Source organism: Anolis sagrei, chromosome X (assembly GCF_037176765.1).
Source record: "Anolis sagrei isolate rAnoSag1 chromosome X, rAnoSag1.mat, whole genome shotgun sequence".
Taxonomy (NCBI): domain Eukaryota; kingdom Metazoa; phylum Chordata; class Lepidosauria; order Squamata; family Dactyloidae; genus Anolis; species Anolis sagrei.
Window position 1 is genome coordinate 33113316 of NC_090034.1, and position 27805 is coordinate 33141120.

The 27805-nt window shown below is 44.7% G+C and overlaps 1 protein-coding gene across 1 annotated transcript; it reads right to left on the reverse strand.

Moving 5' to 3' along the window:
* Nucleotides 1-765: 765 nt before the first annotated feature.
* On the reverse strand, nucleotides 766-26839 carry ESS2 (ess-2 splicing factor homolog). Its single transcript, XM_060785938.2, has 10 exons — nucleotides 26602-26839; nucleotides 22223-22391; nucleotides 21410-21505; nucleotides 16653-16822; nucleotides 15778-15898; nucleotides 10602-10735; nucleotides 5605-5707; nucleotides 4173-4282; nucleotides 2423-2538; nucleotides 766-1396 (listed from the first exon to the last, which is right to left on the reverse strand). The coding sequence occupies exons 1-10, from the start codon at nucleotides 26725-26727 to the stop codon at nucleotides 1111-1113; spliced, it is 1431 nt and encodes a 476-aa protein (XP_060641921.1). The 5' UTR covers nucleotides 26728-26839; the 3' UTR covers nucleotides 766-1110.
* Between the last annotated feature and the right edge of the window lie 966 nt (nucleotides 26840-27805).

Consider the following 27805-nt stretch of genomic DNA (forward strand, 5'->3'; position numbering starts at 1 on the left):
TGGAAGAAACCTTTGGAAAGGGAGAGAGACTAAACGGGGGAGGGGGGGACGGGGACAGAAAAGCTTTCTTTATAGCGCTGTTTTAAAGCAATTCAATTAAATATTTTCTAAATTGAGACCTAATTTGCTGTCAGTGTCAACTGCTTTACAATTACACCTAAAGAGTCATGTGTTGGGGACTGGCAGCATTGGGAAAACTGGCTCAGAAGATAGATTAGATTCCTCCTTTCTTTTCGGCTTATCGCAATGACTGAAAACTCAATTTGAAAAGCAATCGTTTGACCAGTTGAGTAAGCAGAAAGGAGAATAGAGGCATCTCTGCCCTTCCCAGTAGGTTCTGGCAGAAGCAACCCCCCCCCCCCCCCCCGGCTCTCTGGTGTTGCTACATGAGTCTTACTTTTTAGTTGTGACATATTGGAGGGTACGATATCTTGGACTTTTATCATGCTGGGCAACTTCTGACTTTGTCAAACTGCAACTCCTTCAGGCACTTGGTATTCTGGATGCCAAACACACTAACTGATAGACATATCTGCCCTATTTCTCTTTAATTCCAAGAATAACAGAAACTTCTTTACCCCATTGATTTCTCAATGTTCTGTTTTGGGACAGTTTACTATTAAAGGAAAGGCCAGTCCAGATCCATGCCATCTCAACGGCAAAACAACTGCCCGAAAGCCATTCCCTGCATATGCGAAATGTTTCACTTCCCAATTGTTTAGTGTGCGTTCATTTCTCCTTCAGTAACCCAGCAGACCCATTCAATTCAAATTTGTGCTAGGCCTTTATTCAAAGGCTTTTGTTGCTCAATAAATAAAAAAATTCGCCATACAGTCAGATTGCTGCCCAAACGCTTCCACAATCATCCAACGCCCCTCTTCATTAAAGCAATTCAAAATGCATCAAAGGGCCCGGAACACTACTGCAGCTCTAGTCTTTTCTTGCCTGGTGTCTGCGACACCCGGGACACAAGGAGCTTGATTTGTGCTCAGTAAAGCTACTTCTGCCACCACAACACAAGATTAGAGGGCAGATAAACCTGTGTGGAGGGACCAACTCCTCCTGCTGAGTCTCGCCAGCTCCGCGGAACCCCACAAGAGGCCACAGTGCTCAGAAGAAGTCCGACGCTTTGCGCCTCTTTGGGAGCTGCAGCAGGTTGTCTGTGATTGAGGCCGGATCCTGGTTCACCGGTGTCTGGGAGAGTGTCCGGGGCATGGGGGTGACGGTGGGCGTCTGGGGGCTGCCTGCTGGGGTCTTGTAGCCTGGGGTGCCGAGGTGGGCCGGGGAAGGGGTGTAGCTGGCCCGAAGAGCTTTGTCGGTGAATTTGCTGGCAGTCCTGTTGACCAAACGCTGCAGGGCCGGAGACATAGCTGGGCTGAGTCCTTTAGGAGTGAGGCTGAAATTAAAAATAGCACACACATACTTAGGTTAGGCTAACCGCTAGAGTTTAGACCAATGGTTCTCAAATTTGTCTAGGCATTGTAGGTCCTCCAGTTCATCTTTGTGGTCAACTTATACTGACTGTAAAGGTGCAGTGCCCTGGAGGATCTACAACAGTGGTTCTCAACCTGTGGGTCCCCAGATGTTTTGGCCTTCAACTCCCAGAAATCCTGAAAGCTGGTAAACTGGCTGGGATTTCTGGGAGTTGTAGGCCAAAACACCTCGGGACACACAAGTTGAGAACCACTAGCTTAGACAAAGGATCATTTCAGAGGCTGACGATTTCAGTAACACTTCTATGCAGTGAGACCGGGGTGTCAGACTAATTTTCTTGGAGGGCCAAATCAGTCTTACGTTTGCATTTGAAGGGCGACTGAATCCATGGACCAAGAATCCATGGATACGAAGGGCCAACTATAGCGGGTTTTTAAAATATCGTAGTCTGTGTGCTTTAGTTTTTGCCCAGTTTTGGTCTCCAGATGTTATGGAACAACAAATCTTATCACTTGATTATCTCCCATGTGGGCTGAAGATAATGGGAATTGCACTCCAAATACCCTCTGAGGTTGGGGAAAGAGAAAGGGACATTTTAAAGTTTGAAATCAGATCCACAAGCCTTGTATCTCAATCCAAATCTCACTCTCCTGATTAAACAACAAACTGCAGCCTTCTGGATGTTTCTATATCCCAACTCCCATCAGCTCTAGTTATGATGTCTAATGACAAGGAATACAGGAATTGGAGTCCAGCATCTCCAATTACTGTATTCAAGTACATAAAATGACATGGAGGGCCAATTCGAGTTTGACACGTGTGACTGAGATGAACAAATCTGCTTCTGATCTATGGCAGTTTTTGCCAGCTCCATATGAACTGGTAATTTCAAAACAAAACTACACTGCTACACAGCTCTCATAGTACAGTTTTTTCTTTTTGCATGCTACCATTTCTTTCACCTGTCCAGAAGGAAAACCTCACTCACCTGGCCAGGTTCTCGGTGACTCTCCGTAACGCTTCCTGCTTCTTCGCACGGTTTTTCGCGGCTGCCTCATTGGCCATCTTCAGCCCAAGCCTCTCTCTGCGACCAGGCTCCAGAATCTACAAAGACAAGAGTCAGGTTGGGGACAATTAAATTTGGTAGAATCATTTTGCATTATGCCACAAATGTCTGGAGACATTTCCAGGACAAGGTTGTCACTTGAGGACAACAGTCCCCAAAAAAGGTGCACTCCAAATGTAATGGGAATTCTGGATCCCAAGATATCTGGAGGGTAATAGAACAGGGGAGAATAGTTTTGTTGTACCTTAAAGACAAGCATGCTTAGCACAATACAAAGATTTGCTTGCTTTCTAGATGTGCATTATATAAAGACTAGGCAGATGGCAATACGATCAATCCCACCATCTGACACCAAATTATAAAGGCACGTCGTGTGGCCAAACAATATAACTGGACAGGGGGCAAACAGATCCCACCACTGTCCCTCCTTTAATAAAGAATTCACTGGCACCTATATAACATCTGAGGAGATGTCTCTCTAGTTAACTTCCGCTGCCACCATATACTACATGAACAGGAACCCTCTAGCTATTTAAAGATATTAGAAAGGTTTTCTAGAACACCAAGTACTGTGTCTTTTAAATGGCTTCTCTGAAGGAAAACAGGTGAGGTTGATTTAAAAGGAAAAGGGACTAAATCCACAAATGTATACTTGACTCAGGCTTAGGTTTTAAAAATAACAAGGAAAGTTTATTGATATAGTACAGAAGAGAATGTAAATGCTGTTTAATTAAGCTTGGCTGTTACAGATAAAATATTCTGGTTCTTGAGAGCGTAACGGTTGCATGAGAATGGTTCTTTCTTTGTTACAGTTACTACTACAAAACCCAGCTATTTCTTCCCTAAATAGCTGTAACCAGTTTGCCACAGCTTACTTCGCTGGCAAACTTCAGGCAAACTGCCTATTCCTATCACGAACTCCTAAAAGCTACTGTAATCCTGCTCTAACTCTAACATCAACCAGACTGACTGACTAAAGAAGCTTCTCTCTTTCCCTTCAAACAGTCTAACTCCGCCCCCCTTTAATAAACCAATCCTGGCTGCTCTAAGGCTGGCTCAGGCCTAGGCCACTCCCCCTCTCTGAACTGGAGCTTTCCCTAAACTAAAATGGCTCCTGCTGCCCTCTGCCAGGCCTTCTAAGGCTGAAACTAACTAGCCTGCCTCTCCTAGGCCCTGCCACCCAGGCTGGCAAGGTAAGGGATCTTCACCTCAACAGCACTGCTCTAACCACAAGGGCAAGAGTCTAGTCAGTAGCTAAAGCAGCATTTCCCAAACTGGTGCTGTCTACATGGGTGGGACTGCAGCTCCTATCATCCCCAGCAAGCACGGCCTGTGCTGCCTGGAAATTATGGGAACTGCAATTCACTCTAAAAGACAACACCAGGTTGGGGAAAGCTACTCCACCCATTTACTATCCTGTCCTGACTCTCATAGGTAATGCTTTCAGTCTGAAGAGCAAACTCCATTTTCACTGCAGATGGCCATGTTTCACCCCACAGCCTGAGCTTTTCCATCTCTGGTATAGTCAAGGCAGCTCTGGGCTTTGCTCCACCCCAAGCTGAGACAAACTGGTACTTTTAAAAGCAAATTTCACCAGGTCTAAGGCCTAGGGATGAGAGCTTCTGGACGGATCCAAGCTAAGCCCCGGCTTCACAGGGAAACTATCCAATACCTTGAATGCTGGTCCAGGAGTCCTGTCCACATAAGGTGTGTCAGAGCCTTCTAGCCGCAAAGGGGTGCTTTCTATTTCCCCCCAGGTCATCAGAGGAGAGTCATTCACACCTATGGAGAGAGATGTACAAATCGGTTTAAATCAAACACGGCTGCACAGGGGTTTAAAATGCATCGGGCCACAACGTGAACACTCATGCACCCTTCTTGAACATCACCTTGAGCAGCACACCAGGAAATAGGCAGGATATACATTAAAATTAATGAAATAAGCTCTACGCCTGCCTCAGACACTCACCGCCTCCCAAGAGGCCCCTTCTGCAGCCCAGAGAGGAATTAATGCTTCAAACAGATATCAGAAAGCAAGACTTGAGGAAAGGGGTTAGCAAACGCAGCCAAGGGGATCAGATCCTCTTTCCTTCACTACCTCTGTCCCGGTAATCCCTGCATTGCTGCAGTGCCCTGGGTCCTTGCGACAACAAGGAAATCTCTTGGACACACATTGTCTTTGCTGCAACAAGCTTGCCCTAAAGTACCCCTGTTCTAAGACATAAAACAACACAACCGTGGGTAAATATTGATTCTGTCGGTGTGCTGTTCGTTTGGTCAAAACTCTGGCAGTGTATTTCTCTACCTGATCTGCCAACTGAGGGCCTCAATTAACAGTGTTGCTCTCATTATGTGTGTGTACTCAGGGGCTGAGCATTTAGCTGTGCTTGCTAACAAAACAGTTCTGCCTTGCTGAACAGCAGTCCCATTTATTTATGTACTTACCATATATACTCATGCACAGGTCACCCTCATGTATAAGTGAAGGGTAGGTTTTATATTGTGAAATGCTATTTTAAATTGTAAGTTGCGCAGAGCACCTTGGTGGAGAGTGACTAATTAAGAAATAAAGTGAAGTGAAGTGAAGTTTTAGGGCCAAAACTACAGATTTTAATATGACCCATAAGATGAGGTTGATTCTAAAGAAAAGGAAAGACCTAGGATGATCTCAGAGGGCCAGAAAGCAGTATTCATGTTTTTTCTTCTCTTGTTGGGCATAGAAAATTGAGGAAATAAAGCCATCAGGCAGAGAATGTAAAGCCCTTAGACTAGGTACTTTAGGTCTAAATGTAGTTGATGTCTAGTGCATGTTTTTTATATTAGGAAAATGTATTTCTACTGTATTTGTCTTTGTAGTCTGTCATATGGTTTGCAGTCATGCTTTTTCTGTTTGTTTGTTGGATTTTGTTGTCAGTTTTTTTGAATAAAACTTATCAATAATAATAGAGATGGGGATGGTATCTTTTTGGATAGTTTACATTGCTTACATTGACTCATGAATAAGTCAACCCAGGTGTTTTGGACTTACCTTGTAACTAAAATTTCAAGACTTATACATGAGTATATACAGCTTTTTTAATGCAATATACAAGTCTTTGTCTTACCTGGCGCAGGGGACGGGGTGGCCACAAATCCATAGCCATTAACCTTGGGGGATTCTTGGGGGATGAGTTCTTTTCCATCAGGGCCAACTTTCCCCTGCTTGTACTAAATTTAACAGAGAGAGAGTATTGCTTAGCAACCATCACACTGGATCTTCAAAGCTGAGCCTACCATTCGATAAACATGCTTTACAGACGTTTGACATTCTGACATCTCTTCAGAAAATCCAAAGTCACTCAGAATCAGAGGGAGAAAAACACTATTCAGTGAAGAAAAATGAAAGACATAAAATCCGAGGCAGAGCAACACAGTTAAGTCCAAATTAAGAGGAAAGAATCAGAAACGTAGATTACACACGAAAAAAACAACAAGTAGAGGATAATTTTCAAAGTCATAACCTGCCATCTAAAACACAAAGCTGTGGATGCCCTATAAATCAAGAGAGGACCTCAAGTTGAGAAGTAGAATTTGGCACACAAAAGGCCACTTTTCAATTCCTAGATAGGAAGGGGAAAGACCTACAGTTAGGTAGGGCCTTTGAGACTGGAGAGTAGCTACCAGTTTGGTAGATAACAAACCTTTGGCCTGGTCTAACACCACTACTCCTTGTCTTGAAGTCTTCAGTTCAATACTTAGCCCCTCCACTTAAAACAAATAACTAAGCATCAGCTAGGTGTCAAACCCTAAAGCAGGGTTTGACACCCCTGCTTTAGACAGGGGTGCCAAATTCATTTTCATTGAAGGCCACATCAGCCTTGTGGTTGCATTCAAAGGGCCACTGGATCCATGGATGGAGAATCGGTAGATAGAGGGCCAGCTATAGTTGGTTTGTTGTTGTTGTTTTCACATAGTGGCAAGTGCTCTTTAGCACTGATGTTACTGATTGACAACTTCCATCACTTTGGATTATCCACCATGTGGATTATCTCTCACATCCTGCCCTTCCTGTTGGAAATTACTAGCTCCAACGCCTCTCTTCTGTTTAAACGGTATTTAATGGACATCGGGATTTTAAGAGCTCTGTTTTGGAGCTAGTTAGGTTGTATTGGTTTTCCTCCATCAACATGATTTCCTCACCCCCTAACCTCCGTAGGGGTGGAGGACCCATTAAGATGGTCCGCCCCAGGAGACTTATGGATCCGGATAGATTCCTGACAGCTCTTGGGGAATTTCCCGTCACCTCAATTGGTGATCCTGTTGATGTTCTGGTAACTCTCTGGAATGGGGAGATGGCCAGGGCAATAGACATGATTGCTCCGGAACGTCCCTTCTCAAGTAGCCATGCTAAACCAGCTCCTTGGTTCAATGAGGAGCTGGCAGGGATGAACCGAAGGAAGAGGGGGCTAGAGAACGCGTGGCATCAGGATCCAAGCGGGTCAAATTGAACACGGCTTGATGCCCTTCTAAGGGCATATGACAACGGCAATAAAAGCTGCTCAGAAATCTTTTCTGGCAGCCAATATTGTGTCTGCGAAGAACCATCTGGCGGAGCTGTTCAAGTTGTCAGAGGTCTACTAAATCCCACCTCTCGGGATGGGAGCCCTGAAAACTCGGCAGCTCGCTGTGAAGCATTTGCTCGGTTCTTCGCAGACAAAGTCGCTTTGATCCGTTCTGGCCTGGACACCATGTTAACGGCAGTCTCTGTGGATGTGGCTGGAGCACCTGCTTGTCCGATTCGGATGGATTCATTTCAATTGGTGAAACCCGAGGATGTGGACAAGATACTTGGAGGGATGGGAGCGACCACATGCTGTTAAAGGAATCCATAGGGGGATTGGCTGAGTGGGTGAAGGTGGTGGTTAATCCCTCCTTTCAGGAAGGCAATATTCCAGCCAGCTTAAAACAGCTGTAATAAAACCGCTGTTGAAAAAACCATCACTGGACCCCACTCAATTGGACAACTATCGGCCTGTTTCCAATCTCCCCTTTTTGGGCAAAGTCCTGGAACGTGTGGTGGCTTCTCGGCTCCAGGTATTCTTGGAAGACACGGATTATCTGGCCCCAGCACAGTCTGGTTTTAGGCCAGGACATGGAACCGAGACAGGCCTTGGTTGCCTTCGTGGATGATCTGCGCCGGGAGCTAGACAGGGGGAGTGTGTCCCTGTTGATTCTGCTGGACCTTTCAGCAACCTTCGATACCGTCGACCACGGTATCCTTCTGGGACGCCTCGCGGGAATGGGCCTTGGAGGCACTGTTTTGCAGTGGCTCCAGTCCTTCCTAGCGGGTTGTTCCCAGAAGGTGTTGTTGGGAGACTCCTGCTCGACACCACAACCATTGTCTTGTGGAGTTCTGCAGGGTTCAGTACTGTCTCCCATGTTGTTTAACATCTACATGAAGCTGTTGGGGGAGATCATCCGGAGTTTCGGGGTGCGGTGTCATCTGTACGTGGATGATTTCCAACTCTGTCACTTCTTCCCACCCGCTACTAAGGAGGCTGTTCAGGTCCTGAACCGGTGCTTGGCTGCTGTGACAGTCTGGATGAGGGCAAACAAATTGAAACTGAATCCAGACAAGACAGAGGTACTCCTGGTCAGTCGTAAGGCCGAACAGGGGATAGGGTTATAGCCTGTTTTGGATAGGGTTACACTCCCCCTGAAGAAGGCAGCAGGGCTTGGAGCCTTAGTTCCGTACCGTGAAAGACAGTTGGAGATAAAAGGCATGACAGAATGTGGGGAGGATGGGCGGGTTGTGTGAATTTCACAGTTAACCACTAGAAGAAACATGGTTACAGGTAAGCAACCTTACTTTCTTCTGTGTGGTACTGTGAAATCCACACCTGTGGTAGACTAGCGAGCAGTCCCACGGATGGTGGGTGTCATGCTGGTGCAGAAAAAAGTACTGCTCTCCCAAAAGCCGTCTCCTTCTTGGCAGCTAAATCCAATTTATAATGGGAGACAAAAGTATGCGGTGTTGACCATATGGCCACCCGACAGATATCATCCAGAGGCACACTGTGCAAAAAAGCCATGGAGGCTGCCAATGCTCTAGTGGAACGAGCATGGATCTGAACAGGTAAGTCCAGTCCTGCCATTTCATAAGCTAGCCGGATAGCTGCAACTATCCAAGCCACCACCTCTGGGTAGAAACAGGAAGGCCCACAGTATCCCTACGGTACTTAACAAAAAGTCGTAGTGAGTTCCGTAATGGAGCTGTGCGGTGGACATAAAAAGCAAGAGCCCTCCGCACATCAAGAAGGTGCAAAGACTGCTCCAGGGGAATAGAAGGATTTGGAAATAAGGTTGGAAGGACAATGTCCTGAGACATATGAAACTATGATGCTGCCTTAGGTAAGAAGGGAATGTCTGTGCCCAGCATGACCTTTTCCTTATGAAATTTCACGTAAGGACTATCGACTCAAGAGCCATAAGCTCGCTAGCGCGACGAGCAAAAGTAATAGGCACTAAAAATGCTGTTTTCCATGATAGATGGAACATGTCAGAAGTGGCCATTGGCTCAAATGGTGGTTTCATAAGGGCGGAAAGAACAACCTCCAAGAGGGGGGCACAGGCCTACTTGGGGCCAGAAATTTCTAAAGCCTTGCAGAAATCTCTTTACAAGAGGATCGGATAAAGGAGAGGGAAGAGAATGCTCGCTTCTAAACGAATCTATATTTGCCAGATTGACCTTCAAGAATGATAATGAGAGTCCTGAATCTGACAGAGAAATCAAAACATTCGGGAGGAGGGAAGTGGAAGCAGACAGAGGCTGAACCCCTTGCTTTTGTGAAAAAATGCAAAAATGACACCACTTACATATGTAAGAATGTTTAGTGGCAGGTCTCAGGGCAAGGTCCAAACTGCCCTTTACTGATTGAGAGAAGGCTGAGGCTAGATCTGCCACGCCGTCAACCGGAACTGAGTGACTTGGGAGTACGGGACTGGGCTGTTGCCCATAGTCAGCAAGTCTGGTCTGAGTGGCAACTGAATGTAACAGCTGCCTGCAAGTTGGAGCAGAGTGACAAACCATGGCTGGTGGGGCCACCATGGTGTGATGAGAATGCAATCTACCTGCTCTGCTTGAAGACGAGAGACCATTCTGGACAGCAGTGACAGTAGTGGAAAGATGTACAGGAGGGCGGATGTCCAATCCAGGAGGAAGGCATCTCCCAACAGCCTGTCTGGTGGAGGTAAGACGTGCTCCAAAGAACTGGCACTTCATGTTGGCGGGAGAGGCAAACAAGTCCAGAAGGGGAGTTTGCCATCTGACAAAGAGTTCCCATGCCTGGGAAGGATGAAGGGACCATTAGTGGTCAGTATAAACTGTCTGACTGAGGGAGCCAGCAAGAGGGTTCTTGATGAATGGCACTGATGGTTATGGTATACCAGTCCCAGATTCTGATGATGAGGGCAAGCAAATCACAATTGTGGTGGTGGTGGTAAGCTGGACAATACTGTTCAAAGTTGAAGAAAATGCCATACTGGCCTAAATAGGATAAACAAAGGTCCCAGAACACAAGTTGGAATTGCTGCCTGTTAGAGTAGTCAAACTGGAGTCCTTGAGTTAAACCAATAGTTGTTTTAGGAGAGAACACCGAGTTGTTGCTGCTTTCACGGAGAAAAGGAACTAAGGCTCCAAGCCCCGCTGCCTGGCTTTATTAGGAGTAGATGGGCGGGGCTGGAGTCCCTAATTAGGAAAAGCTTTCAAGAAAGATCCGAGTCAGCTGCGTGGGCGCAGGGAAATACAGGTGTGGATTTCACAGTACCACGCAGAAGAAATGCAGAGGATTTATTGTTTTATGATGTTTTTATTGATATTATTACTTAGGTAATTTTTATCTATGTTTAAATGTTTTAGCTATTTTTACATTGTTATGGGCATTGAATTGTGCCATTCTGTAAACCGCAATGAGTCGCCTCCGGGCTGAGAATGGCGGTATAGAAATATAGTAAATAAATAATTTGGCTTCTCCATTTGGAAATCTGGGGAACACAGGAACCAAACTAGCAAAAGCGACATGGGAAAGGCCTGTTTGGTCCAAGACCACTTTCTTGCTCCCACCTGAGCATTGAGGGCAGCTGCCTGCTGGAGCTGGGTTTTGCTCACTGCTTGGCTGAATGGATCCTTCAAGAAGCGGGTGTTTCGATGGACCACTTCACGCGGCTTTTTAAAGACGTCTTCCTCATCGGGAACGCCTGCAGAAACAAACAGGTCACAACAGAAAAAAATATTGCTCTCTCTCTCTCTCACACACACACACAATCCAGTTAGGACAACATAGAGAATTTTTTTCCTCCCAATCTCAAATCACTAGAGGAGACTAAGTTAGAAAGTCTGGCAAACAAGCCAGGAACAAGGCACATTTGCAGGTTTGGATGTCATTTTGCCTCCTGATACTGGAGTCAGGAGGCAAAATGGACGAAAGAGGAGAAGAATCCAGACCCGACTCTACACCCCTCTCACTGTGACAAAGACCCAAGAGGATGGAGAGATGGGAGAAGGAGACTTATGCATGAGCTTTATATACTATATATCTGTGGTTCCCAACCTTTTTTTGACTAGGGGCCACTCTCCAACATTAGCACCAAAAGGGTTACAAATCAGTTTTTGGGCAACTTTAAATTTGGTTTGGATATTTGGGGTGCTGATTCAGAAAACTGCATCGGATAGACCACATCAGCTCTAGTTTCTGATACAGAACATATGCCATCCAGTGGTTGCCCACAGAAAACCATATTTAATAATCTAGAGTTGATGTGGTAGTAGTAATCTTTCATGGGTAGTCAGGCTCTCCACCTCCTGACATCCCCATTGCCTCAGCACTATAAGACCAGTCACTCTCCTGGGCCAAGGACCTAGGCAGACCAATAGAATTGGACAAATGGGAATACCTATGGAATAAAGAACTCAAATTTACATTATCGGGTACAATTAGGGAGAATCAATATAAAATGTTTTATAGGTGTTATATCACTCCAGCAACATTGGCTAAAATAAACAAATCACAACAAGGTATTTGCTGGAGGTGAAGGAAACAGAAAGGGACATTCCTCCATATGTGGTGGACCTGTGTGATCATACAGGAATTTTGGGATAAGGTAATTAAGGAGACAAATAAAATGTTACATAACAAGATTTTTAAAAGCCCAGGATTGTGTCTGCTAGGTCTACATAGAGAAAACAACAAACAAAAGGACCAAGAAATATATCAATATAGCTTTGCAGCAGCAAGATTAACCATAGCCAAAGACTGGAAAGGGGAAAAAGGTTTAACCAATAAGGATTGGAGGGAAAGAATGCGAGAATATATGTTAATGACCAGACTAACTTATAACAGGAGGAATAAAAGCAATGAGGACTTTTTAGAAAAATGGAAGTTGGCCAGGGCATATCTGAATAGAGAGTCAGTAATATAGAGGAGCTCCATTAGGAATTTAGGGTTACCACGAATAAGGAGAGATAAAGAGGCTTAAAGGCTTCATAGTGTTTCGGTGTTGGAAGTCATGGTGGAAGGGTGCACGGGTGTGGGGAACAGGTTTTATTTTGTGTGGGATAGGGGTTTTGGGATGAGTGTATGGTCCATTGTGTGTAATATGCTATGTGCTGATTTTCTGAATGTTATGGAAAAAATTGAATAGAAAGCTGTGACTGAAAGTACTGGAAAACAGCAGAAATAACAAGTCTATGTGTATTAAGTTATGTAAATGATAATAATTTGTATTCATTGTCAAAATTAACTGGTTGACTGACTAAGGTAGATAGGCATGTACACATCAAAAATATTGTTACCTGATTATATCTGCCACAATTTGCTTTTCTGTTATGTATCATAACAAGTATCTCACACAAGTAGGAAAACACCTTTTTGCTCACAGACTCGCAAACCTCATTAGACGCACTTTAAACTAGGTCCACCGGGGGAGGGGGACAACAGCCTTGCGAACACTACTTTACCCATAATGTCTGGGAATCGCCAGAAGGCTAAACGGAGGGCTGCACAAACACAACAAGGACCAAGTACCAAAAGCACAATAATCCCAATTAAACAGCTCAAGGGAAGATCTCAGGGGCTCACATGTCTTTACACTAATGCACAGAGCATGGGAAATAAACAAGACGAACTCCAACTTTTAGCACAACACCACAAATATGATATCATAGCCATCACTGAAACCTGGTGGGATGACTCCTATCGCTGGAATGTAGATATCGAGGGGTATAACCTCTTTCACAGAAACCGAACAAAGGGGAGAGGAGGCGGAGTAGCCTTATATGTCAAAAACTCTTATGCTACAGAAGAGATTCAAGACAGCAATCTGGGAAACCAGCTTGAAATCATCTGGATAAGAATCAAGGGAACTGGGACTCAAAAAGATGTCGTTGTAGGCGTCTACTACAGACCCCCAAGCCAGGAGGAAGAACTTGATGAAGTCTTCTGCCAACAGTTGACCAAACAGGCACAGAAAAGAGATGTAGTAGTCATGGGCGATTTCAACTATCCTGATATTTGCTGGAAAACAAACTCGGCCAAGAGTACAAGGTCCAACAAATTCCTCGCTTGCCTTGCAGACAATTTCATGGTCCAGAAGGTAGAAGAGGCAACAAGGGGATTGGCTACTCTTGATCTCATCCTAACAAATGCGGAGGACCTGATCGATGCGGTCGAAGTGGTAGGATCCTTAGGGGCAAGTGACCATGTGCTCCTGCAATTTGAGGTACAAAGGAAGGCCAAAACTAAGACAAGTCAAACCCGCATTTTGGACTTTAGGAGAGCTGATTTCCAAAAAATGAAGGAAACGCTGAGAAGCATTCCGTGGACACAGAAACTAAAAGAGAAGGGAGTTACGGATGGATGGGAATTTCTCAAGAGTGAAATACTCAAGGCGCAATTGCAAACCGTGCCAACAAAGAGAAAAAATAGGACAAGTGCAAAGAAGCCAGAATGGATGTCCAAAGAACTTCTAACTGTGCTAAGACACAAAAGAGACATGCACAAGAAGTGGAAAAAGGGAGAAATCACCAAAGAAGAATTCAAACAAATAGCCAACACCTGTAGGGAAAAGGTCCGCAAGGCTAAAGCAAAAAAACGAGCTCAGACTTGCCAGGGACCTTAAAAACAATAAAAAGGGCTTCTATTCTTATGTCAGTAGAAAAAGGAAAAACAAGGAGGCGATAGGACCTCTTCGAGGAGAAGATGGGGCAATGCTGACAGGGGATAGGGAAAAGGCAGAACTACTTAATGCCTTCTTTGCCTCGGTCTTCTCACAAAAAGAGAGTCTTCAACCTCAGCAAGATGGAGTGGATGAGGGATTGGAGGACATCCAACCCCAAATTGGGAAAGAAGTCGTCCAGGAATACCTGGCCGCTCTTAACGAGTTCAAGTCCCCAGGGCCAGATCAACTACACCCCAGAGTATTGAAGGAACTAGCGGAAGTCATTTTGGAACCATTGGCAACCATCTTTGAGAGTTCTTGGAGAACGGGAGAAGTTCCAGCAGATTGGAGGAGGGCCAATGTGGTCCCAATCTTCAAGAAGGGAAAAAAGGATGACCCAAACAACTACCGTCCGGTCAGCCTCACGTCAATACCGGGCAAGATTCTGGAAAAGATTGTTAAGGAAGCGGTCTGCAAACACTTAGAAACAAATGCAGTCATCGCTAATAGTCAACATGGATTTATCAAAAACAAGTCATGCCAGACTAATCTGATCTCTTTCTTCGATAGAGCTACAAGCTGGGTAGATGCGGGGAATGCCGTGGATGTAGCGTACCTGGATTTCAGTAAGGCCTTCGACAAGGTCCCCCATGACCTTCTGGCAAGGAAACTAGTCCAATGCGGGCTAGGCAAAACTACGGTGAGGTGGATCTGTAATTGGTTAAGTGGACGAACACAGAGAGTGCTCACTAATACTTCCTCTTCATCTTGGAAAGAAGTGACAAGTGGAGTGCCGCAGGGTTCCGTCCTGGGCCTGGTCCTGTTCAACATATTTATTAATGACTTAGATGAAGAGCTAGAAGGCATGATCATCAAGTTTGCAGACAACACCAAATTGGGAGGGATAGCCAATACTCCAGAGGACAGGAGCAGGATTCAAAACGATCTTGACAGATTAGAGGGATGGGCCAAAACTAACAAAATGAAGTTCAACAGTGACAAATGTAAGATACTCCACTTTGGCAGAAAAAATGAAATGCAAAGATACAGAATGGGTGACGCCTGGCTCGAGAGCAGTACGTGTGAAAAAGATCTTGGAGTCCTCGTGGACAACAAGTTAAACATGAGCCAACAATGTGATGTGGCGGCAAAAAAAGCCAATGGGATTTTGGCCTGCATCAATAGGAGCATAGTGTCTAGATCTAAGGAAGTAATGCTACCCCTCTATTCTGCTTTGGTTAGACCACATCTGGAATATTGTGTCCAATTCTGGGCACCACAATTCAAGAGAGATATTGACAAGCTGGAATGTGTCCAGAGGAGGGCGACTAAAATGATCAAGGGTCTGGAGAACAAGCTCTATGAGGAGCGGCTTAGGGAACTGGGCATGTTTAGCCTGAAGAAGAGAAGGCTGAGAGGAGATATGATAGCTATGTATAAATATGTGAGAGGAAGCCACAGGGAGGAGGGAGCAAGCTTGTTTTCTGCTTCCTTGGAGACTAGGACGCGGAACAATGGCTTCAAACTACAAGAGAGGAGATTCCATCTGAACATTAGGAAGAACTTCCTGACTGTGAGAGCCGTTCAGCAGTGGAACTCTCTGCCCTGGAGTGTGGTGGAGGCTCCTTCATTGGAAGCTTTTAAGCAGAGGCTGGATGGCCATTTGTCAGGGGTGATTTGAATGCAATATTCCTGCTTCTTGGCAGGGGGTTGGACTGGATGGCCCATGAGGTCTCTTCCAACTCTTTGATTCTATGATTCTATGATAACCAAAATAAACAGTTTTATTTTTTAAAAAAAGACCAGTCACTCTCATTGCCATGTGGTTTCGAGGCAACAGTGTAGTAATGGTGAGGTCACGGACCATATTTTCATTATTTTGGACAACGGGTGGTCCACAAATCACAGGTTCAGAACCACTGCTGTATATACCCCTCACAATGAGGAGGGAAGGAGAGACCCCACAGATTCCAAAGCTAGGGAAGGAAGGAACAAACAAGCACCTCACTTGTGTGTGTCCTTTAGTAATCATTACCAGCTTTCACCGGAGACACCTGCCCACCCCCCGTCCCCGCTTGCCTCACCTGGTGGGTAGTACATCAGGGAATTCTTTGCTTTATATTCCCATGTCTCCACTCCAGCTTTCCCGCAAGTCAGGGCCTGCTGCTCTTCTGTGGAGGGAAGGGCCAGCTGTTCTTGATGCCGCTGAAAGGGGCATTGAAATGTTAAGACATCGAGCCAAATTTCCATCACTGGTGTTTTGGACTTACAAGTACGCTATTATGGGGAAAGGATGTTCCAATGGCTCCATTTCACTAAATGCGTGTAGAAAACTGAGAGAATATAACCACCAGACAGACAATTTAAGGCCTTTAGATTCGATAACATAGATTGTTTGTAGTTATTGTTTCTGTAATGTCTACAATATAGTATTATTATTCCAGAAAAAGTTTTTTTTATTTTTTTATTTTTTTGGTCTGTTTGCATGTAGGTTTTGTTTTAATGTGTTTTAATACAAATAATCATGAAAAATACTTTAGATTTTTTTGTGAGCATAGAACACATTCCCCTGCCCCACAAATAATGATCAGCTATGTATTTATCCCATTTAAATTCAAGGCAGTGTCGAACGGAAGCTAGGAAGGTCCACATAGGTGACACCCAATCTAGACACGGACCATTGTGATGGCCAACCCTAGACCTACTTTAGTGTGTGTGTGTGTACACACACATACATTGCATCACCATCTTTTCATGCACCTTTAAACAATATTTTAGATGTCGTGAGAAAAACAAAATATATACTTCAGGCCATTGCTCAGGGATTGTTGCTCAAAGAGACCAAGTTGAAAAGCTCTCCTTCTGAATGCAAAGTACACAAAAAAGCAACTTCTCTGCTGCTTGACCAATTGAGGACAAAGCCTTTTAAGAGATTAGAAAAAACAAATTGCTTCCTCACCTGGGCAAACTCCTCTTCAGCTTCATACAGCCATGAATGCCTTGCTTTCTCCTTCTCTTCAGCCACTTCCATGATCTGCTCAAAGGATGCATTATCTTCACTGGTGTGCTTGGCTAGGAAGGTGTCCAGGGTGGGCAGGGCACCTTTACTATCTTCTTCCCCAGCTTCCCCTGCAGGAAAAAGGAATAATAAAATCACAGAGTTGGAAGAGACCTCAGGGGCCATCCAGTTCGACTGCCTTCTGCCATGTAAGAAAAGTACAATCAAAGCACCTCCAACAGATGGCCATTCAACTTCTTTTTCAAAACCTCCAAAGAAGGAGCCTCATCATACTCCCCTTACAGTCAGGAAGTTCCTCCTAGTGTTCAGGTGGAATTTCCTTTCCTGTAATTTGAACCCATGGTTCCATTGAGTCCTAGTCTCCAGGGAAGCAGTAATCAAACCTACGTCTTCTTCCTTAAGACATCATTTCAGATATTTAAACATGACCGTTATGTCTCCTCTCAACTTTCCCTTCTGCAGGTTAAACAGTCCCAATTTGGCCATATTCTTGACACTTTCCATCTTGTCCATCTCAATATCTTGAATTGCTTTGTTAAGAAATGGACACAGTATTCCAGGTGAGATCTGACCAAAACAGAAGAGAGGGGCACCATGACTTCCCTTGATTTAGACCAGGGGTCCTCAAACTAAGGCCCGGGGGCCAGATGCTGCCCTCCAAGGTCATTTACCCGGCCCTCGCTCAGAGTCAACCTAAGTCTATAACGACTCAAAAGCACACAACAACAACAACCCTATCTCATCAGCCAAAAGCAGGCCCACACTTCCCATTGAAATACTAATACATTTATATTTGTTAAGATTGTTCTTCATTTTAATTATTGTATTGTTTTTTTTAAAAAAATGCACTACAAATAAGATATGTGCAGTGTGCATAGGAATTCATTCATGCTTTTTTTCAAATTATAATCCGGCCCTCCTAACAGTTTGAGGGACTATGACCTGGCCCTCTGTTTAAAAAGTTTGAGGACCCCTGATTTAGACACTATGCTCCTTTTGATGCAGCCCCAAATCCCACTGGCTTTTTAGCTGCTGCATCACATTGTTGGCTCATGTTCAATTTGTGGTCTACTGAGACTCCAAGATCTCTTTCTTGTGTGCTGTTGTTTAGCAAAGTGTCACCTATTCTGTATGTGTGCATTTCATTTCTTTCTGCCTTTGTTGTTGTTGTTGTTCATTCGTTTAGTCGTCTCCGACTCTTCGTGACCTCATGGACCAGCCCACGCCAGAGCTCCCTGTCGGCCGTCACCACCCCCAGCTCCTTCAAGGTCAGTCCAGTCACTTCAAGGATGCCATCCATCCATCTTGCCCTTGGTCGGCCCCTCTTCCTTTTGCCTTCCACTTTCCCCAGCATAATTGTCTTCTCTAGGCTTTGCTGTCTCCTCATGATGTGGCCAAAGTACTTCAACTTTGTCTCTAGTATCCTTCCCTCCAGTGAGCAGCCGGACTTTATTTCTTGGAGGATGGACTGGTTAGATCTTCTCGCAGTCCAAGGCACTCTCAGAACTTTCCTCCAACACCACAGCTCAAAAGCATCGATCTTCCTTCGCTCAGCCTTCCCTAAGGTCCAGCTCTCACATCCATAGGTTACTACAGGGAATACCATGGCTTTGACTAGGCGGATCTTTGTTGCCAGTCTGATGTCTCTACTCTTTACTATTTTATCGAGACTGGACATTGCTCTCCTCCCAAGAAGTAAGCGTCTTCTGATTTTCTGGCCACAGTCTGCATCTGCAGTAATCTTTGCGCCTAGAAATACAAAGTCTGTCACGGCCTCCACATTTTCTCCCTCTATTTTCCAGTTGTCAATCATTCTTGTTGCCATAATCTTGGTTTTTTTTTATGTTTAGCTGCAACCCGGCTTTTGCGCTTTCTTCTTTCACCTTGATTAGAAGGCTCCTCAGCTCCTCCTCGCTTTCGGCCATCAGAGTGGTGTCAACTGCATATCTGAGGTTGTTAATGTTTCTTCCAGCAATTTTTATCCCAGCTTTGCATTCATCCAGCCCCCCACATCGCATGATGTGTTCTGCATACAAGTTAAAAAGGTTGGGTGAGAGTATGCAGCCTTGCCATACACCTTTCCCAATCTTGAACCAGTCTGTTGTTCCGTGGTCAGTTCTTACTGTTGCTACTTGGTCCTTGTACAGATTCCTCAGGAGAGAGACAAGGTGGCTTGGTATGCCCATCCCACCAAGAACTTGCCACAATTTATTATGATCCACAGTCAAAGGCTTTAGAATAGTCAATGAAGCAGAAATAGATGTTTTTCTGAAACTCCCTGCCTTTCTCCATTATCCAGCGGATATTGGCAATCTGGTCTCTCGTTCCTCTGCCTTTTCTAAACCCAGCTTGAACAACTGGCAACTCTCGCTCCATGTATTGCTGGAGTCTTCCTTGCAGGATCTTGAGCATTACCTTGCTGGTATGAGAAATAAGGGCCACTGTACGGAAGTTGGAGCAGTCTTTCGCATTTCCCTTTTTTGGTATGGGGATATAAGTTGATTTTTTCCAGTCTGATGGCCATTCTTGTGTTTTCCATATTTGCTGGCATATGGCATGCATCACCATGACAGCATCATCTTTTAAGATTTTAAACAGTTCAGCTGGGATCCCGTCGTGTCCAGCTGCCTTGTTGTTAGCAATGCTTCTTAAGGCCCATTCAACCTCACTCCTCAGGATGTCTGGTTCTAATTCATTCACCACACCATCAAAATAGTCTCGCCACCTTCTCTTGATCTCTTCAGCTTCTGTTAGGTCCCTGCCATCTTTGTTTCTTATCATACCAATTTTTGCCTGAAATTTACCTCCAATGTTTCTAATTTTCTGGAAGACGTCTCTTGTCCTTCCTATTCTGTTGTCTTCTTCCACTTCCATGCATTGCTTATTTAAAAATAGTTCCTTATCTCTTCTGGCTAACCTCTGGAATTGCGCATTTAACTGGGCATATCTCCCCTTATCCCTGTTTCCTTTTGCTTTCCTCCTTTCTTGGGCTACTTCCAGTGTCTCAGCAGACAACCATTTTGCCTTCTTGGTTTTCTTTTTCTTTGGGACGTACTTTGTTGCCGCCTCCTGAACAATGTCGCGGACTTCTGTCCATAGTTCTTCTGGGACTCTGTTTACTAAATCTAGTCCTTCAAATCTGTTCTTCACTTCCACTGTATATTCGTTGGGAATGTTAGTGAGATCATATCTAACTGGTCTGTGTATTTTTCCTGATCTCTTTGGTTTTATTCTAAATTGAGCAATAAGAAATTCGTGATCTGAGCTACTGTCAGCCCCAGGTCTTGTTTTCACCGACTGGATGGATGTCTGCCACCTTTGGCTGCAAAGGATGTAGTCAATCTAATTTCGGTGCTGACCATCTGGTGAAGTCCATGTATAAAGCCGTCTTTTAGGTTGTTGGAAGAGAGTGTTTGTTATACACAGCGAGTTTTCCTGGCAAAATTCTATCAGCCTGCGTCCCGCTTCATTTTGTTCTCCCAGACCATGCTTGCCTGTGATCCCAGTTGTCATTTGACTTCCCACCTTGGCATTCCAGTCTCCTGTAATGAAAATAATGTCTCTTTTTGGTGTATTATCCAGTAGATCCTGCAGATCCTCATAGAACTGATCTACTTCTGCTTCTTCAGTAGCTGTGGTTGGGGCGTATATTTGGATCACTGTGATGTTGAAAGGCTTTCCTTGCACTCGAATTGAGATCATTCTGTCATTTTTTGGGTTATATCCAAGCACTGCTTTAGCGAATTTCTTATTAATTATGAAGGCTACTCCATTTCTTCGATGTTCCTCTTGTCCGCAGTAGTAGATCTGGTGGTCATCTGATGTGAAGTGGCCCATTCCAGTCCATTTCAGTTCGCAGACCCCCAGAATGTCTATCTTTAGTCTTGACATCTCACCAATAATAACATCCAAATTGCCCTGGCTCATAGATCTTACATTCCAGGTTCCTATGGTGTGTTGATCTTTAGAGCTTCGGATTCGTCGTTCACTTCCAGTACCGTCGGCCGCTAGCCTTCCTTTCGGCTTTGAGCTAGCTGCGTCATCACATCTGGGGCTAGTTGAACTTGTCCTCTGCTCCTCCCCAGTAGCATTTTGGCCATCTTCTGACCTGGGAGTCCCATCTTCCAATGGCATACCGACATATCTGTGGTTGTACTGGTCCATTTAGTTTTCTTGGCAAGGATACTGGGGTAGTTTGCCATTGCCTTCCCCAGGGATCACGCTTGGTCTGACCTCTCTGCCACACCCGTCCCATCTTGGGTGGCCCTTCACAGTTTCACTCATGACATCATTGAGGTGCTCAAGCTCCAGCGCCACAACAAGGCGGTGATCCTTTGCTGGAGTCTTTCTGCCTTACATTTCTCCATGTTGACATTCATAGTGTTAACTTTGGCCCAGCTCTCTAATCTGTTACGGTCATTTTGGATTCTGATCCTGTCTTCTGAATACTAGCTAACACTCCTAATTTGGTGTCATCTGCAAACTTGATGGACATGCCCTCTAAACCTAAGCCATTAACAAATTGCATATGGTCTGACTTCTATACCAAGGATGGCATCTGGATTTTTTTGCATGCAAACACACGCCCCCTATCCTTCAGCTCCCTTTCAATATTGGGAATTGGTAGAAGGAAGCACACCATTCTGAGTGACAAAACAACAATTTGGGCAACCAAGAGCACAACCCATGTCCCTTACCTTCCTCTCGAGTCTTCATTGGCACTTTGGGCTTGTTCAATATAGCCGTGTCCCCTGGATGAACCTCTGGTGTTTCAAATGTTGCTGGAGTAACATCTGTTCAAAAGGGTTTTCAAAAAAGAGGGAAATGTGCAGAAGTTAGGAAGACTTTAGCAATACACATCATCGGCCTTTTCTCTCCTGAGAGACACTGCTTGTGTTTTTATGGCACCAACCGTAAATTCATATCGGCTTATCATGAATGGGCGGAAGTAGCTAAACAAAGACATAGCTCTCTGAGATCTCAGAGCAACTTTGGAAAGGCTCCTTTTGAAACCATGAGTTGCCACCTATCAATATATGAAATACTGGGGTGGAAGAGTCAATTATCTTGTTGATGGTGAATGATGTGTTAATGCACGCTCTTTTGATGCTCATCTATTCAAAAGGTTATTTTAATTTAAAAACTACACAAGTATTTTAGCTATCAGGAATTGTTAGCAGTCTTGAGGGATTGTTAGCTGCCTTGAGTCCCCACGGGGAGAAAGGTGGGGTATAAATAAAGTTAATAATAATAATAATAATAATAAGTTTTTAAGTAACCAGCAAGGTATCAGGAAAAAATCATGGAACTGGAAAATACAAGATTTCTATGCTTGAACGTAATAAATATTAGTTTTTCCTCATGAAAACCCTTTGTACTTGAGAAAGTTAAGTCATGAAATAGAACAACTATCATATAAGCAGAACAACTATCATATAAAATTAGAAAGGAATGGCACGTTCAAGAAATCTGCAAGCAGCATCAACCACAAAGATCTGAATGTTTCTTACATGGTGCCGGTGTGTCTTTGGACGACTTGCCCAGGGAGGAGCCAAATTTGATGGCGATCTGCCTCATTTTCTCCAAGTCACCGCTCTCTTCAGCCTCCAGGTAATCCTTCTGAGCTCGTAGCTTCTCCACATCAGGGAAGAAATCCCTTTGGATGATTTTCTCCAGGCTCTACAAAGACAGTTCACAATGAGGGTTTCTGATACAATTAGGAAGCATGGAAGCTGCAGGTTTCAAGTAGCCAATGAGCAGATCATAAGCAATATATAAAGGTATAACTGCCAAGCTTTCAAGCTATGTGTTGTGTGATGCCTGTATCGTGTTGTACAAGATGCCACAAAACCTCATTTGGTTTGATCCAGGATCCTCATCAGGTCTACATCAACCGACTTTAAGGCTCACATTATATCAGAAGCTAGGAAGTTGGCCTCTATCAGCTAACATGTTTGTTCAAGTAAATTTGAATTAACTATTCTAACTGGCAACACCTCCCTAGAAGCTCTTCCTCATCACCAGCTTCTTCATGCGTTTTAACTGGAAATACCTAGAGCTAAACTTTAGATCTTCAGTATGAAAACACTCTTCTACTCCAAACTGTATTTGCCTGTAAGGCAATGTCTCGAAGATGGGACCCAAGTCTTAATATTAAATTCATTTTGTTTATAAAGCCCTTATAACATATAGCCTGGACGTTCCTGTATACACAATATTTTTAATAATTGTCCCAATTAAACAAATATAGCATGAGGCAAAATGACCAATACATCAATATATATAGTTTTTAAAGTCAAGTTAAAAGGCTTTGGGGAAACAAAAGCACTTCTCTGCTCCCAAGCGTTTTGGATCAGGGAGACCCAACAGGCTATCTGCCTATATTTTTTCATTATCGGTATAGTTTTCAATGGTTTTACACGGTTAAACCAACTGCTTTGACAATTAAATGTTTAATGGAATAAATTGCATTTCAACTCTGTTATCTACTCAGAAATGCTTGATCGTTCCTTTTTTTAAAAAAAGTATCTGTCTCATTTTCAATGTTTATTAGGTGTGTTATATAGGGTTGTTGGCTGCCTCGAGTCCCTATGGGGAGAAAGGAGGAATATAAATAAAGTTAATCATAACACTACATAACACCGTTCGGAACATTTTCTGTTCCTGCTATGAAAGTGTTATATCCTGTTTAATTGTGCAGTCCTTACTTTGAAAGTCATTGTTCCACTCCAAAAATTTGGTTTTTGTGGCTGCCATTTCTAACCTTTCAATGTGTCATTTTAACAATTCATGTGCCATTTCTAATCCTTTTGTGCAGACCACAAAAACAAAGCTTGTAAAGCTTAATAAACATTTTCCATGTTTTTATGATAGAACCGGGAGCCCCTGGTGGTGGAGTGGGTTAAATAGCTGAGCTGCTGAACTTGCTGACCAAAAGGCTGGTGGTTCAAATCCAGGGAGCAGAGTGAGCTCCCGCTGTCAGCCCCAGCTTCTGCTAACCTAGCAGTTTGAAAACATGCAAATGTGAGTAGATCAATAGGTACAGCTCCAGCGAGAAGGTAACAGAGAAGCATGAAGTCATGCTGACCACATGACCTTGGAGGTGTCTATGGACAACACCGGCTCTCCGGCTAGAAATGGAGATGAGCACCAACCCCCAGAATCGGACATAACTAGACTTAACGTCAGGAGAAAACCTTTGCCTATGATAGAACCAATTAGGAAATGCAATTTATAACCCAGAAACAAAAAATCATAGTGTCACATAGTGTAATAGTTCTATTTTAAATGTTGCCCTGTTGTCGGTCTGAAATGGCCATTTGTTCTGTTTTTTCAGTGGTGAGCCACTCTGAAGCCCCTTCATCACAGCTATCTAAAATCCACATTGAACTGGATGATATGGCAGTGTGGACTCAGATAAATCGGTTCAAAGCAGATATTGTGGACTATCTGCCTTGATGTTATGGGTTATATGGCTGTGTGGAAGGGCCCAGAAATCCACCTTGAACTGGATGACATAGAATCATAGAATTGGAAGAGATCTTGTGGGCTATCCAGTCCAACCCAGTCCAAGAAGCAGGAAAAACGCATTCAAAGCACCCATGACAGATGGCCATCCAGCCTCTGTTTAAAAGCCTCCAAAGAAGGAGCCTCTACCACACTCCAGGCAATGTAGACTCAGATAACCCGGTCAATGCAGATACAATAGAGTCTCGTTTATCCAACCTTCGCTCATCCAATATTCTGTATTATCCAACACAGTCTGCCTCCCGCCTGGATCCATAGCTGTTTCAATACATTGCGATGTTTTGGTGCTAAATTTGTAAATACAGTAATCACTACATAATGTTACTATGCATTGAACTGCTTTTTCTATCGATTTGTTGTAAAACATGATGTTCTGGTGCTTAGTTTATAAAATCATAATGTTTTATAGGCTTTTGTAAAATCATTTGATGTTTTATAGGCTTTTCCCTAATCCTTCCTTACTATCCAACATTTTTGCTTATTATTATTATTATTATTATTATTATTAAACTTTATTTGTACCCCGCTAGCATCTCCCAAAGGACTCGATGCGGCTTATATAGGCCAAGGCCTCAACACACAATATAACAATACAAAACCTAAAGCAAATTAAAACAATTAAAGCAATATAAACAACAAGCAATAAACAATACACTAAGACACAATAAAACTGGGCTTATCCAATGTTCTGCCAGCCCGTTTATGTTGGATAAGCGAGACTCTACTGTATTGTGGATTATCTGCCTTGGTATTTTGGGGGCGCTTCAACACAGCTGTATAAAATCCACGTTGAACTAGATGATATGGCAGTGTGGACTGAGGCCCCTTCCATACAGCTGAATAAAATCCCACATTATCTGCTTTGAACTGGAATATATGGCAGTGTGGACTCAGATAACCCAGTTCAAAGCAGATAAAGCGGGGATTTTCTGCCTTGATATTCTGGGATATGGAGTTGTGTAGAAGGGCTTTGAAAATCTTTCAGCATGCCACCTGCCCATCCACCAACCAACCAACCTAGCTAAAAGAAAGCATTTCCAGCTTCCTGCCATCAATGGTAGGAAAGGAAAGCTCTGCTTTACTTCAAGCTAGCCTTTCTGGGGTCCATTAATCTCAACCAGCATGGCTAGGGATAAAAGAAACTGCCCTACTGGTCATCTGAAATGTCACCTCCAGCCACAATCAAGCATGACAAAGAGTCCCAGCCAAATCTCTCTCTTACCCTTGGCTTCTTCCCACCTCTGATTATACAGTGCCATCACAACCAGTTGGTCAGATGAGGAATTGGGTAGATCCGGGTTCAAACTCAGCCACAAATCATGTTACATGGGGCCCTTCCACACAGACCTATCCCAGAATTGTGGATTATCTGTCTTGATATTTTGGGTTACATGGCTGTGTGGAAGGGCACTGAAGCGATGGTCCTCCGCCACCAACTCCGTTGGACCGGCCATGTTGTTCAGATGCCCGACCACCATCTCCCAAAGCAGCTGCTCTACTCCGAACTCAAGAATGGAAAACGGAATGTTGGAGGACAGGAAAAGAGATTTAAAGATGGGCTCAAAGCCAACCTTAAAAACTCTGGCATAGACAGTGAGAACTGGGAAGCCCTGGCCCTTGAGCACTCCAGCTGGAGGTCAGCTGTAACCAGCAGTGCTGCAGAATTTGAGGACGCAAGAGTGGAGGGTGAAAAAGAGAAACGTGCCAAGAGGAAGGCGCGTCAAGCCAACCCCGGCCGAGACCGCCTTCCACCTGGAAACCAATGCCCTCACTGCGGAAGAAGATGCAGAGCAAGAATAGGGCTCCACAGCCACATACGGACCCACAAGAATATTGGAAGACAATCATCCCCGGAAAGCGAGGGATCGCCTAAGTAAGTGTCCACACAGACCTATCCCAGAATTGTGCATTATCTGTCTTGATATTTTGGGTTACATGGCTGTGTGGAAGGGCCCTGAGGGCCTTTCCTGACATACCTATATCCCAGAATAACAAGGCAGAAAATCCCACATTATCTGCTTTGAACTGGAATATATGGCAGTGTGGACTCAGACAACCCAGTTCAAAGCAGATATTATGGGATTTTCGGCCTTGGTATTCTGGGATATAGGGCTGTCTGGAAGGACCCTGAGTCTCATTAAGAGAAGAAAGTGGGATATAAATACTATAACCGTCCCTAGGAGCGCATCTACACTGTAGATTTAACCCACTTTGACACCACTTGAAAAGCCATGGGGTCCTGGGATGTGTGATTTGGGGAGGCAGCAGCCCTCTTCGGGCAGAGAAGGCCAGAGTTGTACAAGTGGTGTCAAGCTGCGGTGTAGCGTCCCTCAGGCGAGCCCCTTGGGCCTCCTCCGCTCACCTGGATGTAGCTGTCTTCGTCCAGGACCCTCTTGCTGCTCTTGGGAGGTCCTGGGCCGGCCTCCTTCAGCGCCACGACCGCGCGGGCCTCGGTCTGGACCGGCACCAAGGCCCCAGGCTGCTCCATGGCCGGCTACACCTCGTCGTCACCCCTAGAAACCAAGCTCTCCCCGTCCCAAATCAAGCCGCTGTGCGCAGGCACTTCCGGAAAGGACGGAACCGGAAGTGGCTCCCCACGGCTTGCTCGCCTTTGCGACAAAGCCTCCCGCGGATTGGTCGCTTGCCATCACGAGCGCTGCACCGTAGAACTACATCAAGGTGAGACTGAGGCGCACGCCCCGATTTCCGGGTTGGTTTGGGCCTGGGCTCCTTTGGGAGGTCCTCAGATTCAAATTGCGCGTGCGTCGCACGGATGCCACACGAAATGAGACAGATCGCGGGCAAGAATGTGATTCTTATGATCTTATTTATCACATATGAAAGATGTTCGTGATCGAGGTTGAGTGATTACAACTTCCCGTTGTGCCTGTGTCTCTTAAAGTGATAATAGCCCCCCGCATGAATATAATCCAGTCCTAAGTAGTTAATCTGGATTTCACATGGCAGTGTGGAAGGGGTGACTTTGCATCTACACTGTAGATTGAATAAAAGAGGATGAAGCTAGTGAGGGGAGGAGAAAAAGGAAGGAATGAAAGGGAGGGAGGAGGGAGGGAGAAAAGGAAAGGAAGGGAGGAAGGAGGGAAGGGAGGGAAAGAAATGAAGGAGAAGGAAGGGAAGTGGAGAAAGGGAAGGAAGGAGGGGGTTGGACTGGATGGCCTTTAGGGCTCCCTGGTTGGCCATCTGTTATGAGAGCTTTGATGGTGTCTTCCTTTACTGGCAAATGAGGTTGGGCTGGATGGTCTTTGGGGCTCCTTTCCAAGCCATGTCAGTTTCGTGTATCCCTATTACCCCCATCATGGCACCTTCGCCCTTCCCTTGTGCTGTGGGAGTGTGTGTGTGGGAGACAGAGAGTCAGAGTGTGTGCACAGAGTGTGGCCCGCCTCCCTCTTTTTTCCTTCCCCCCTTTCTTTCCTCCCTCTCCTCCTCCTCCTCCTCCTCCTCTGCCCATTGATCCCTTGCCTTAGTGTTACTCCTGCTTCAGAACCCTCATTCTGTGTCCTCAGCGCGGGGCGGGAGGCGTGTTGTCTTCTTCCTTTTTTGAATTT

Bases quoted from the DNA above. Each gene is read 5' to 3' on its own strand.
- ESS2 (XM_060785938.2), bottom strand. From the start codon at position 26,727: ATGGAGCAGCCTGGGGCCTTGGTGCCGGTCCAGACCGAGGCCCGCGCG. The intron at 2,539-4,172 runs GTATTGGATAGT...TTGTCTTTGTAG, and splicing joins CTCCTGGACCAGCATTCAAG to ATTCTGGAGCCTGGTCGCAG. The intron at 1,397-2,422 runs GTGAGTGAGGTT...TTTTAATTTCAG, and splicing joins GTCACCGAGAACCTGGCCAG to CCTCACTCCTAAAGGACTCA.